At 38.4% G+C, this 14,545-nt stretch overlaps 1 protein-coding gene across 1 annotated transcript; it reads left to right on the forward strand.

Annotated features, from left to right (window-relative positions):
* Positions 1-12,819: 12,819 nt before the first annotated feature.
* Positions 12,820-14,274, forward strand: CCDC54 (coiled-coil domain containing 54). Its single transcript, XM_015069157.3, is given in 2 exon segments — positions 12,820-13,337; positions 13,339-14,274. Coding segments are annotated over 2 exon segments (984 nt in total). The 3' UTR covers positions 13,805-14,274.
* Positions 14,275-14,545: the final 271 nt, after the last annotated feature.

A 14,545-nucleotide genomic window follows, 5' to 3' on the forward strand; every position in this document is an offset into this window, starting at 1 on the left:
CCTTCTTCCACAGCACATCACGAGGAAGAACCAATCCGACGGAGCCATTGCAAAGCAGGAGACATAACAAGAGTCAGGGTTCGAACTTCAATCCCTACCCTCTACTTCCAAAACCTATGGTTCATGAGCACTTTTAGAAAGGAAGTTTGGCCATTCCATAGGAACAGCAAAGAAACTAAAAGAAATTTGGTGACGTTTGTTTCACCTTCCGGACAGAGAGGAAAGAAAATTTTGAGGCTATCTTGAAACATTTCCCTCTCTCTCCCTTTGTACCTCAAACTCAGTTTAGACTAGTCTGGCAGCATGAGCCACCTTCCAGCCCCCCAGCCTCTGCCCTCTGTCCTGGGGTCAGTTGATTTCACAGGAGGAGATGCCAACAAGAGAACAAACTAGCAGCAGACTTCTGGCTTTCCCTCTTTCTTAAAGCAACATTAACAATTTTAAAAGGAAATTTCAGGGGCACCCGGGGGGCTCAGGCAGTTAAGCGTCAGACTTCTGCTCAGGTCATGATCTCACAGTTCATGGGTTCTAGCCCTGAGTAAGGCTCGGTGCTGACAGTGCAAGCCTGCTTGGGATTCTCTCTCTCTCACTCTCTTTCTCTGCCCCTCCCCCTGCCTGCACTTTCTCTCTCAAAATAAATAAGCTTTAAAAAAATAAAAATGAAAAGAGAAATTTAGAGGATAGAAAGGGAAAAGATGAGATCACCCGTAACAGACTGACTTTTTTTTCCTTCTTTTTAAATAGCTCTGTCTTGAACAGCAAAATGCTGGGTTACTGAGTTCACTGATTCATAAAGAATACCCTTTCTATGACACAGCGCCTGGCACACCACAGGTGATTATTAAACATTTATCGAATGCTTATGATGGGCCAGGTACTCAATTGTTTCTCATACATATTTTCTCATTTAATGTATTCCCCTCAACAACTCTGTGAAGTACTACCATTGCTATATCAGAAATAAAGAAACAGGGGGCATAGAAAACTTCATGAAACTGTTTGAAACACCTACACCTGACAATTTCAGGTTACTCTTCACAAAGCTCTATTAAAAAATTGGGTCAATATGTTTTTTCTCGGGTTTGCAATGAAAGGAAGAAACAAACAAACAAAAATGTCCAGTCATATCTAAATTACAAATCCTGTACCTAAAATCAAAATTTCAAATGCATAGACTTCTCATCAAATACAATCCATTCTAAATAGGCTTTACCCTGGGCTTCTCCAAAAACAGTAAGCTCAGTAATGTCATCCAAATTTGTAATGACTAAAAATGAGCCTATTTCATTGGGTGTATGAGAAGGTGAATAAATTATGCTGTTTTTCCTCTCCCAATTTCCACAATTGAAATAGGCAGGAGAGCACAGCAAATAAGACATAAAAATATTACTCTTATGATGGATGTGGCATAAATGTGTGGCAAACATAGTCTTCCTAAAAGCCAGTATCAGAATTGGATTGATTCTCGGGGCTTCTGCCCCACCCCCACTCCCTGATATGGGTGGGGAGGGGCAAAGGGGAGCAGAATCTGCCATGGTTGGGCTCCTCCGCTCATGGCACGGAGAACAGAATGAAGAGCTCTCAGCAAGCAGGCAAACCCCAAAGACAAAGGAAAAGAGGATGTTGATGAGCAAAGCCTCCTCTGAGGGGATGGCAAGAAGACAGGAGTAACATGCTGATTATTTGATTATTGCCCCTCCTGGTGGAACCATGAAGTCTGAGAAAGGAGGTATCAACACACACACACACACACACACACACACACACACGATACATGCTATGTGACTGGGCTGTGATATGGTCCAAGCTCTTCATTTGGAACGTGTTGTGCTTCAGGCACTTCACTGTGTGATCATTTTATTCATAACAATCAGTAGGAATGAAAAGTGAAATGACAGAGTCCTGCCGTGGGTAAAGTCGACGTTTTAAGAGGGGAACACTTGTCACTTGCATTAGATGTATAAGACAGACAAATATATGCATAGATATGCAAAATTAGGTAGACAGAAAAAAGAAAATGCTCACCAGTAGCTTGGGATTTAGTGAACTAATAGCTAATGGTTAAATTACATCTGGGAACAAAGGAAAGCCACAAGCTGACTCACTCGCTGCAGCAATGACTCTGCAGGTGGGGAGCCCACACGTTCAGGTAGGAAGAGGAGGGAGGAGGCCAGAAAATCGGCGGGGGTGAGGATGAAGCAGCTTCATTGTTTGACATTAACCCCTTCTTTTAAAATGGTACCGAAAGAGGAGAGGGGAGAAGTCAAAATTGAAAATGACTTAGTTGTCCCACAAAGGCTTTCCTTCTCTCCTCCCGCTGTGGGGAATTAAGCGCAGTCGCAGTCCTCAGGTGAGGACTGCAAACCGGAGCGGGCACCATGAGCCATCGCTGTGGGGGCCGTGGTTGTAGGAGTCCGATTCTGCAGTTTGGAATCCCCACTCCCCAGGGCTAGTCGTAAGGCCTATCAGAATTTCATCATGAAATACTGGATAGATCACTTCTGTTGTTTCTTAGTTCCTGACCTATCAAATTAAGTATTTAAATTTGCAGTTTTGGCCTCCCAGTAACTCCTAAAGTACTTGCAATGCTCCTCACAGATCACTAGAGATACCTGGACCGGCAGCTAGGCAGCTAATGTTTGCCCCTGTCACTTTGCATCAAAAGCAAAGTGGAACTCCAGCCCTGGGTTGATGCCACTGCTTTGACTGAAGCTCTTCACTTGAAATGAGGTGCAAAGCACTGTATCTATATAGATATATTTATATTTATAGAAAGCTTATACATATACGCAATATATATACATACACACTGTGTGTGTGTGTGTGTGTGTGTGTGTGTGTGTGTGGCACAAGGAAGAACAAAGTACATACAGCCCCTCACGTCATGGTGCATACAGGACCCTTCTTACTTTCATCTATCCAGATCTCACTCATTCTTCTTTTTTTCCTTTTTCTTTTTTCTTTCTTTCTTTTTTATTTTTTTTAATGTTTATTTTTGACAAAGAGAGAGGCAGCATGAGCATGGCAGGGGCAGAGAGAGAGGGAGACACAGAATCCAAAGCAGGCTCCAGGCTCCAAGCTGTCAGCACAGAGCCCGATGCAGGGCTTGAACCCGCAAACCGAGAGATCGTGACCTGAGCCGAAGTCAGACATTCAACCAACTGAGCCACCCAGGCGCCCCTTTATTTTTTAAATTTAAATCCAAGTTAGTTAACATATAGTGTAATATTGGTTTCAGGAGTAGAATTTAGTGATTCATCACTTATATACATCACCCAGCGTTCATCCGAACAAGTGCCCTCCTTAATGCCCATCACCCATTTAGTCGATCCGCCCACCACCCAACACCCCTCCAGCAACCCTCAGTTTGTTATCTGTATTTAAGATTCTCTTTATGGTTTGTCTCCCTCTCTGTTTTTATCTTATTTTTGCTTCCCTTTCCCTATGTTCATCTGTTTTGTTTCTTAAATTCCACACATGAGCAGATCTCACTCATTTTTTTTAACATTTATTTATTATTGAGAGACAGAGAGAGCTAGAGCATGAGCATGGGAGGCGTAGAGAGAGGGGGAGACACAGAATCTGAAGCAAGCTCCAGACTCCGAGCTGTCAGCACAGAGCCTGATGTGGGGCTCGAGCTCACAAACTGTGAGATCATGACTCGAGCCAAAGTCAGACGCTTAACCGACTGAGCCACCAAGATCTCACTCATTCTTAAAAGTCCTCACTGGAACCATCCCCAAGCCACTGAATTGCACACATCTCTCCTTCCTTTGATCTCCAAATAATCAACTGTCTTTACTCTCTACACTCCACCTATTCCAAGTTCTTGAACCAAACCATCTAAAGGACCCAGGCCTCTCAGAAGCAAAACATCCATAAATAAATACTGGAACCTGAATGATCCTTCTTCTTGACTGTCAGTATTTCACCTGGTATAATTAACCTATAATTTATAGTGTCCATAAGTGCCTTCAGAGAGGAGAGAGATCTATGAATCACCAAAAATTATATGCAAAATTGTGTGTGTGTGCTGTTTCTGGAAGAAGCATGAAAAGCTTTCATGGAATTCCCAAAGGGATACTGAAGCCAAAAAAGTTAAGCTCCTCTGTTTTGCTAGGTGTTAAGCAATTATGTCACCTTTTCAGTCTTACAATGAGCCTGGGCATCCGTTTTACTTCAGCTCTAATTTCTAATAACAAAAACATGTCATTTCCAGAAATATGTATTTTTTTCTTTTTAAGTGCTATTAAAAAATTTAAATGTTAAGTCCAATGGAGGTTATGATAAAGATTTTTACCTATTGTAATATGTAAATTGTCCAAGGGCTTATGCCAGCTTGCTATCATTTTACACTAGACCATGAAGGAGAAACTTATGCACCTAACTAGAATTAGTGGTAATTAATTCTTACTGGTTACAATGAGAATCATAACCAGTAGCCTAAAAATGACGCTGAAAATTATTGAAATATGTGTCTAACAGAACTGCCTTGTCACTCTCCATTTCTGTCATTTGATACCTAACATTGCATTAAGACCACCAGGAAAACACTTCAAATTTCCAGAAAAAGATGGACCAAAAAAGTCAAATTCTCAATCTTACAGCTAAACATTCCTAAATATCTTTTATGCTCTAGTTGGCTTTTGGTGTAACAGAATCAGCTGCAGCAGCTGTACACATTTGGGGAGGGGGCTTCAATAAATATTTAAAACAATGAGTAAGTATTTGACCTCTTTGATCACAGCTGTAAAAACCTAGGTAGAGAAGAAGAGGGGAAAAAAAACCTCCGTTTTTTTATTGTCTTTTGAGCATTTTCTATTTTGTGTGTAATCAGAATGTGTAGGGAGAAATAATATATTTGGAAAGTTAAATAAGATTGTTGTAATCCCAATCCTTCCAGGAGAAAAGATGCATACAGTTTTAAAAAGAGAGGAAATGGGGCCCCTGGGTGGCTCAGTCTGTTAAGCTAAACATCTGATTCTTGATTTCGGCTAGGTCATGATCTCACAGTTCGCGAGTTCAAAGCCCCTCATCGGGCTCTGTGCTGATGGCTCAGAACCTGGAGCCTGCTTCAGGGGAGACTCTGTGTCTCCCTCTCTTTCTGTTCCTCCTCCACTTGTGCTCTCTCTCTGTCTCTCTCTCTTTAAAAAATAAATAAATATTTTTAAAAAAAATTAAAGAGAGAGGAAATGATTCTAAAATCAAACTTCCGAAGAAAAATACTGCAGAAACAGTGTATAATAATAGTAATAATAATAGTTCACAATTCTTAAATAAGAGGTGTTACATAAATTAAAAACTTGGATGTAACAAACACTTCCATGTAAATCCTTATGGCACTCCTTTCATATCAGCACATGACTGTTGCTGTTCTCCTTGCACAGATGAAATAGAATGAGAAGGAATATGCCCAAGATGGACAGAGAGCAGATGAAGGACAGAAGGAAAAGTAGAGCCAAGGGATAAATACACATTCACTTCACACAGAAATTTGGTGCAAATTCCCTCAGAAACATAAAATGCCATAATAATAGATGTCTTGCAAGGTGAAAACTATTAAGGAAAGCCAGTGAAAATTTTCACATTACAATCTTAAAAACTTTAAACTAAGAATGAAGATAGCCCCTTAGATTTTGTAGTCCAAAGTACTATAAAACATCATTACAGTAAAAAACCCAAACACTGAAACAGATCTTAAAATTAAGGCTAGACTAACATATTAACATACCCAAATATGACAATGCAGTGAAATACACAGCATTCATAATTAGAAATGGAGAAAGTAACCTTCTTCAGTTTTTACACTTTATGACCTCTGGATTTGTTTACATTTTAAAATCCTCATTTCCTGTGTGATCACTAGGTAGTCCATATTAATTTGCAGTGTTCCCTAAATGAAGTACAGTGCAATTCAGGAATAAGATAGCAGGTTAATCCTTAGCTGCCCTCACCACATCATGGGTTCCAAAAAGATCTGCTACATGACAGAAGTTCAGTGAAAGAGGTGTTTAAATAGACTAACCCACTGAACTTATGCACTAATTCCATTAAAGAAAGGAGGTGAATGGTTAAGCAAAAACATTCCTCTTTCATTTTCTCTTCCTTTTTCCGGCCATTTATTTTTATGGCTACATCAATTGTGCACATCAGGACTTATAAAGCACAGTAAAAAGAGTGTCAGTCATAAGCATACAGGGAGCAGAGGTTTAAAGGTAATATCGGAGAAGCGAAACCAAAAGGTGAAGTTGAGAATTACAGACTCAGTGCAACCTTATAGAATATATTATCAGGGAGAGCCAAGCATAACAGAAAGAACTGGAGGAAGATGACAGGGAGGAGAGATTGCATAAAATACTAATGTGCCCCCAGGGTTCTGGAACTAAATGGTGAAGGGTATGTCTAGATAAGCTAGAGAGAGTTCATTGTAAATTTGGAGTTCAGAGTATAAGATGACATGAATATAGAGATAAGTGCCTAAGTACCCAAGTCGATGACAAATGCATTTGTAGGCATTTTCACAGGAGCTTGGAGAATACACTGATTACCTGTGGTACCCCAGAGGCCTGAAAGAAATAATATGTAGTAGAGGGGGGAAGTATGCTGGGTACCTTAGTCACCTGTAGGATCAGTGTCATTAACAGCTGTCCTATTACCATCATTATGGGGCTCTCTCTCTTATTCATGCCATAGCGGTTTCCATGTTCATAATTATTTCCATCTATCTGATCTCAATTTACCTCTCCTGCCATTTAACTCCTTCAGGTCTTTGAGGAAGCAACTATTAAATCCCTGTCCCAAAATTGCTAAAGTGATCCTTCAGGAACTGAGAAAAGTTATCATAGGTCCCCTTTATGAGACAAGCAATGTGTTCTGTAGCCCCCAGTAGAAATAGGCTCGGGAGTGACCTAATGTACCTTGACAGTGTACCTTGACACGTACATTCACTCATTCACTGAATAAAGATCTACTGAGCACCAAACACATGTTAGGCTTTGTGACACTGAGGATACAGAGTTTAAAAAGTAAGTCTCTCTCCTCAAGAAGCTCATGGTCTGGGGGAGAGAGAGGCACACCAACAGTAACAATACAATATGTCAACTTCTGCTAGGTTGGGGACCCAGAACATGCCGGAGGGAGAGGGTAAGATGAAGGTAAGAGAGGTAAGATGACAGGGAGAATCAGAGTCGGCAAGACAAGGAAAGTATTCCCTGGATGTCCCCTAAAGGATGAGCAGAAGTTTGCCTGGGTGATAAATAGATGGAGGACATTCTAGAAAGAAACCACACAACTTCAGTTGTAATAAGAAAGTAAATTATTATTACCAAATATTATTTAAGGGAAATTATCATTCTATTATTTCTTCAGAGGTATTCATCTTATTCTTTTGGCAGCTAGTTTCCTACTCTAGCTTCTAGAGTATCATCGTGAACATTTACTGACACCACAGAGTGGAAGTGGCCCTCTTGCTCCAGGTTGTCCCACCAATGTCATTGAGCTTCCTTACTTCTTCAGCTGACAGTCTGGCATCGCTGCTTCAAGATTCTGCCTGCCTTATAAACACTATGTCTTTGCTTTCCTCTCCATCCCTGCCTTGCTTAAGTGCAATGGCTTTAATGCCAATTTCATTCTCTTCCATTCCCAATGGCTAGAAAGGAAAGAGAAGTAGAATAAGAAGATGACTTCACTTTGGGGTCCTTCGTAACAACTTGTGTAGCGCCAGATTTGAGCTCTCTAATGAACCCATTCTTATCCTCTTGGGTCAGCCACTCTGTTCACATTTGAAAGACCTTCTTGGTTTCTGTTCCATCAATCTGTCATCTTACTTGGCACATGACAGGTGATATGCAGGTGGAAAGGCTCAAATTCCTATAAGCTTGGCCCTCAAATTTTGTGGGGAAAGTATTTTATTTATATATTTTTTTATTATCACCATCTCTAAAGGTACATGAATAAGGGTATGTGACTATAGGTGAAACATAAAGGTTACAAATCATGTCTAATTGTTGGCAGAAAGCTAGAATTCTACCCCATTTTTCCTACTTAAGAAAGCATATTAAAAACATGTCAATTAAGGTAATTTTATATTATATTTATATTATATAGACTCAGATAATCTTGACTCTACCATAATTAATTTATAGCTTCCTTATTCAAAAACACCAGAATTTTAAATATTAATAATACCATCTATTATTAGAGTCATCTCTCCAATCCAATGCCTGACATTGGTTATCCAATGCCTGACACTGTAGCTGGTTGTCTGAGCTATACTAGGGGACAGAATGCTGGTTTGTCTGGTCTAGTTTGCTGCATTCTGGTATCCTTCTAATCCACATGCTTTGTCTGCATGGTATACTTAATGGTGAATAGCACATGCTTGGTCATACAGATGGTGGAGTGGCCTCTTGATTTAATGAGCGAATGAAAGGTAGAGTAAGAGATTGAGAGAGAGAGCAGAGCCAAAGCTTAAAACTCTTAACCATTTCCTACTGTCATTTGAAAAAAGAAGAGTGAAAAGGAGGTGGTTAGAGAGGGGGAGGAAAAGGATTTACAAATATTGAGCACTTTAATTCTCAAAACCAGTCTATGAAATAAGTGCTGTTACTATCCCATTGCGTATGCTTGTGACAGGCTGGTAACTTAACTAAGAGTACAGGTCTAGTAAATAGGACAGACTTGACCTCTAACCTTTCTGGTCCCAAATACCACTCCAGCAAAAGCCTGTCCCCTGGATGACATTTTTCCTTTGTAGGTGTCCACTACTTGGCTCCAGTCTACCAGACTTATTTTATTCCTAAATGTCTCCATATCTCTGGAAGGAACCCAGAGAAAAGGAGTCAGCTCATTTCCCATTTTCATTCACTTTCTGACTGCTCTCACAACTTCACCCAAATCAATAGGCTTATGTCCTCTCCACTATAGCTTTTCACTGCTCAGTAAGACCCAATTGGCTGGAGGCTCCTTTCATTAACATTAATAAGTAAGTAATTAGAACCTCAAATAGATTTCTGTTTGTATCAAATCTACGAATTTTTTTATAAAAATAATCAGTAGGTATAATAAATATTTTTGGTTGAAAATTTTAGTCTATTGTTCTTTATTATAATTGTTAGACTATTATTACAATAAGTCAAGAAAAACCTGTAAATGTTCATTTTTTACTTACTTAAATTAGAGATAGTTCAATTTCTGGGGCACCTGGGTGGCTCAGTCAGGTGAGTGTCTGCCTTTGGCCCAGGTCACGATCCTGCGTTTCGTGGTTTGGGCCCCACGTGGGGCTCTGTGCTGACCAGCTCAGAGACTGAAGCCTGCTTCAGATTCTGTGTCTCCCTCTCTCTCTGCCCCTCCCCCACTCTGTCTCTCCAAAATAAACATTAAAAAAAATTTTAAAGAGATAGTTCAATTTCTAAAGCCTTTACAAATTTCTGCTTCAAGTAGCTTTGATAATACAATACCAACTAAATCTTTAGTGTTTTCATACTGCTAAACAAATAAAAATTTAATCAAAATGTCTTCTATAACTATAGTGCAATTTTTCTAAAAAAAGGAAATGTCCATCTCTTTCTGAGTTACAAATACATGTGTTTATCATGATTATGTGGTGGCAGAGGTTCTAGACTCTAGAACTAAAATGTAAGGATTTAAAATTTGATGTTACCCATTTTTTAACAGAAAGGAAAATTACTTGATTTCTCTGAACTTCAGTTAAATAAACTAATATATAAAACAGTGTCTGGTATGCACCCAATAAGACTTGGCTGTTATTAACCTAGAGGAAGTATTTGCTACAAGCAATCCTTCTGAATTTAATTGGGAATTATTGTAAAGTAACAATACGTAATCTACAAATTTCCTCCAAATGTAATGAAATTTTAATACTAAATTTAACAGTGAGGATGATATAACAGTATACTCTGGAGATATTTAATTAAACATTCTTTGTTTCAATCTTGAAGCTTTCTTTTAGTATTCTGAGCCCAGGTTTTTGGTTGTTTTTTTTTTTTCTTTCCAGTCTCAAATATTTTCATTGGCCTTTTGAAAACTTCATAGGCACTAAGGAAGGAAGGTGTCTGTAGAGCTTGATGGATAGAATAGCCTTGGCCAAGGTAAATAGGACAGCTTTGAATCCTACCTTTTTGGACTCCAAATACCATTTCTGTGACAGTCTGCTTCCAGGAGAACATTTTTCCTCAGCAAGAGTTTGGAAAGGTTTCTAGAAGTTTTAGTAAGGTTACTAAACAGGGATTCAAAGATAAGATGTAAAGCAATATCCCAGATACCACATGATGGCCAAAATTCCTAAATTACTTTTGCCTGAATTCAGAGTTTACAACAAAATCTAGGTCAAAGCTGGACTTGGAATTAGGCATAGATAGGAGAAAGAGGGATTTATTAAGAGGGTTAGAACTGAGACTGATCCAAGAAGGAATATCCTCTTTAGTAGAGTGGGACTGTACCATAAGGAAAATGGTTGTCACGTCATTTTAATTCCAGAACATTATTCCTATGTGATCAAAGAATAAAATGAAGTTTTTACCTCAATATATAAAATAGACAAAATATTTACTCTTTCAAAAGGTTTGGATTTCAAGAACCATTATTTAGAAAATCTATAAAGAGTAGTGTATAATGTTATTTTAAAATTCTAAGGAGTTCTCAAAGTGAGCCATACATAGGACCGACCATGCAAAAATATTTCGAAAGTAATATTAAAACACTTTTGCCTTTTTCATTGTGTTGACATTTGCATTTTGCAAATCACATTGCAAAAGCAATGGTGTGTAAAACTGTCAATGCCTTAGCACAAACCAAAGCAGCAGTCCTAAACTGTGCCAGTAGTGACTGTATTTTTTACCTCCACTCAATCAAAGAATACAAGAAAAAGTCCATGTAACTCTAGAAGGTCCTTGATGAAGCAGTAAAAAATTTAATTTTATTAAATCTCAACCCTTCAGTATATTTTTTTAGTATCATGTGTGATGGTGTGATGTAATGGGAAGTACACATAAAGCACTTCTGCTGCTTACCAATGTATAATAGCTGTCTCCAGGGGTGCCTGGGTAGGGCAGGTGGTGAAGTATCTGACTCATGATCTTTGCTTAGATCATACTCTCACAGTTCATGAGTTCAAGACCCACATCAGGCTCTTCGCTGATGGTGTGGTGCCTGCTTTGGATTCTGTTTCTCCTTTTCTCTTTCTCTCCCCCACTTGTGCTAGCTCTCTCTCTCTCTCTCTCTCTCTCAAAATCAAAAATAAACTTAAAAAAATAGTTGTCTCCAAGAAAAGTACTGATTTGAGTTACAAACTGAACTAGCTGTTTTTGTTTGTTTTTTTCATGGAATATCATTTTTACTTGAAAGAAAACCTGACAGCAAACTATAGTATTCATATTTGGGTATTTGGCAAGCATTTTTGCAAAAAAAAAAAAAAAAAGGCAGGGGAAGATGTAGGGAGCCTATGACTTCAGGAAAAACAATCAATAAGTTTATAAATTTCAAGCTTTTCAAGCTAGTATTAGAATTTTGGAAAGTCTCAACTGCCACTATGAGCTTGGCCTCTTCCCAATACTTAAAGACGTTGCTGGTGATATTGGTGATAATATTAATGAATATGATGTTTTGATATTATATAACAAAATTAGTTACCATTTGGAAGATCTGCATAATTCAGTAAGTCATTATTTTCCAAATAACAATGCATAACAATGTACACATACATTCACAATGGAAGACAGGCCAATGAATTTTAATGTACCAGTATTGCCATACACATGGCAACTAACTTCTAAACAACTATCATTTATCAAATTTTGGCAGAGTAGCAACGAATAAAATCTTCAATTATTTGAAAAGGCTATTAAAATACTTTCTCTTTGGGGCACCTGGGTGGCTTAGTCGGTTAAGCATCCGACTTCAGCTCAGGTCATGATCTCATGGTCACTGAGTTCTAACCCCACATCGGGCTCTGTGCTGACAGCTAGAAGCATGGAGCCTGCTTCGGATTCTGTGTCTCCCTCTCTCTCTGCTCCTTCCCCGCTCGCTCTCGGTCTCTCAAAAATGAATAAATCTTTAAAAAAAATACTTTCTCTTTTCTACTTACATATCTCTGTGAGGACATATTTTCTTCATATCCTTCAACCAAAACAACATATCACAGCAGAAATAATGCAGAAGCAGTTATGAGAATCTAGGTGTCTTCCATTAACCATTTTAAATTTAATCTTCCATTAAATTTAAAACATTTGCAAATATGTAAACAATGACATCCACTTCTTTTCTTTTGGAAAATATAATTATTTTTCATTAAAATGTGTCATTTGTTTTAAGATTTAATGAGTTTAACTGCTTTTTTATTTTAATAAGTTGACATCTTAAGTCTTCCTTAGTTTTAATTTCTAAGATGGAATATCATTTGACATAAGCTACATAAAAAAAGGCATTCCTCAATTCTTGCAAGTGAAAAGTGTCCTGTGACCAAAACTTTTGAGAATCACTGCCCTATGGTTAAATGTATTCTAAGCCAGTAACCATTGTGACATCAGCACCAGGTCAATGATTACCAAATGAAAGATTCCATGCAGTTGACCATTACTTCACAGAGCTCTCCAGTTGGATAGCCCCATAAGAAGCTAACAACCTAAGAGTGCCTACTATTGCCCCTGCTGTTCTCCATAGGGCTTTCTATGATGTTACGAGGAAACAAATAGTACAACAAATAGTTGGACATCCAACAAATAGTAAGAAAAAGGCCATTTCATTCTGATACTGCTTCTTTTGACTGTGGTCAGGTTTCCTACTCTGGTTTTATTATTAAAGATGTACAAACTTTAAACCAAAAGGGTAAAAGCTGCTGCTGGGCAGATGTGGACTTCAAATCTCTCCAAGATCCAACAAGCTCTTAAAAATGTTTACCATAAATGTAAGAACAACCCAGATTCAACTAGACATCCAACTATGACTTCCTATGGTTGTGACCAAGATGACATGAGTACTGATGAAGAAATGAATCTTATAGTAATGCTCCAAGATATTAAAACTGCCCAAATTGAACTCCTCAGTCAAATGACTGACATTCTCAGTGTGGTATCCAAAATGCAGGAAAATACTGACTTTTATCAGAAGCAGATGGAGATACTGGAAACCAGAATGAATGTTAATGAAGACAAACAATGTACAGTAACTAAAGATATCTTCTCTACGAAGAAACACATTGATGCTTTAAAGAAGAAGGTAACAGAACTGGAAAGCCAGAATTGTTGCTCCAGCATACATTGTTTAGAAGTTCTGGAAGGAGAACTTCTGGGTAAAGAGATCGTAGAACAACTTCACAAACTCACAACCAGAAACTTTGAAGAACACATTGGCTTCTACACATGACAGAATCTCTTCAGCAGAACCAGAAAAAGTGCCCAGTTGTCCTGAGCCCACTGATCATTTTGAGAAGAAAACAATTTCCTCCAAAACTAAAACTCCGAACAAAAGTAACGACCAAAATGCATTAAGAAGCCTTAGAAAACCAAAGTCAAATATTTATATTTATCCAGACTTTAGTACATGGATCAAGCTAACTTTTGTCCATGAAGGAAAGTGGAGATTTTTCCTCAAAGCTACCAAGTTACAGGAATTCATCCAGGGGCTTCTTTCTAAGCCAACCATCCCTCCTGAGGAACCACAACTCATAACCCAGAGATATTGTCCCTTCACTGGGCCTCTTGCGAGTTTGATGGCATTCTGTCTCTCTGTTTTCAACTACGTTTATTGTCTTTTTGGTTTCTCAAAAGAGGAAGTAACTCGACTATAGAGTCATTTTCTGCTTTGTTTGGCACAAAATAAATGTAACTTGGTTGTTCCAAGCATTGACACATCTTTGCAGTGGTTGTGAACTCCTTGGCAGTTTGTTCACTGTAGGCTTACGGCCTATGAAGTTTTTATGTGTCTTAGGCAAGATATATCATCCCATTGGACAATTGTGATGCATTTTCTATCAGTGTTCTTGTTTTCTCACAGGCAAGTCATGAGGACTCACCCAGTGCCTGTGTTATAGATCATTGGAAGGAAAGAATAAAGAAGTCAAGGGAATAAAGAGCACATTTGGTAGTCCCCACATCAGTTTTCTATATCCTCTTGTCTTAGTGGCCTTTGTAGATAAGATCTGTAATACCAGAGACAGACTCCACTAACAAAATTTTAAACAGCATGCAATGGAAAAGATAGCCACTAACAAAGCTACTAAAGTTAGAATTATAAAAATAAAGGGCACTGAAAGAACAAGTTACTGCCAGGAAAATATTCATTGCAAAAATGATATTTTTTTTTCTTTCAACTTCCGCTTTATCTCCATCAAACAAAGAGGGATGCTACTGGGTATTTTTTACATTTTCATGAAGTGAGACAAATACCATGTCTTGTAGGTTTGATACAGAGGAAAAGGGAACCACTAAAGAGGCATGTGTGAACCAAGTAAAATCTCAACACTATGCTACACAAATTCTTATATGACAACGTCTTTTTTTTTATGAGTCATATACTACATATCCAGGGT

Source organism: Acinonyx jubatus, chromosome C2 (genome assembly GCF_027475565.1).
Source record: "Acinonyx jubatus isolate Ajub_Pintada_27869175 chromosome C2, VMU_Ajub_asm_v1.0, whole genome shotgun sequence".
Classification (NCBI taxonomy): domain Eukaryota; kingdom Metazoa; phylum Chordata; class Mammalia; order Carnivora; family Felidae; genus Acinonyx; species Acinonyx jubatus.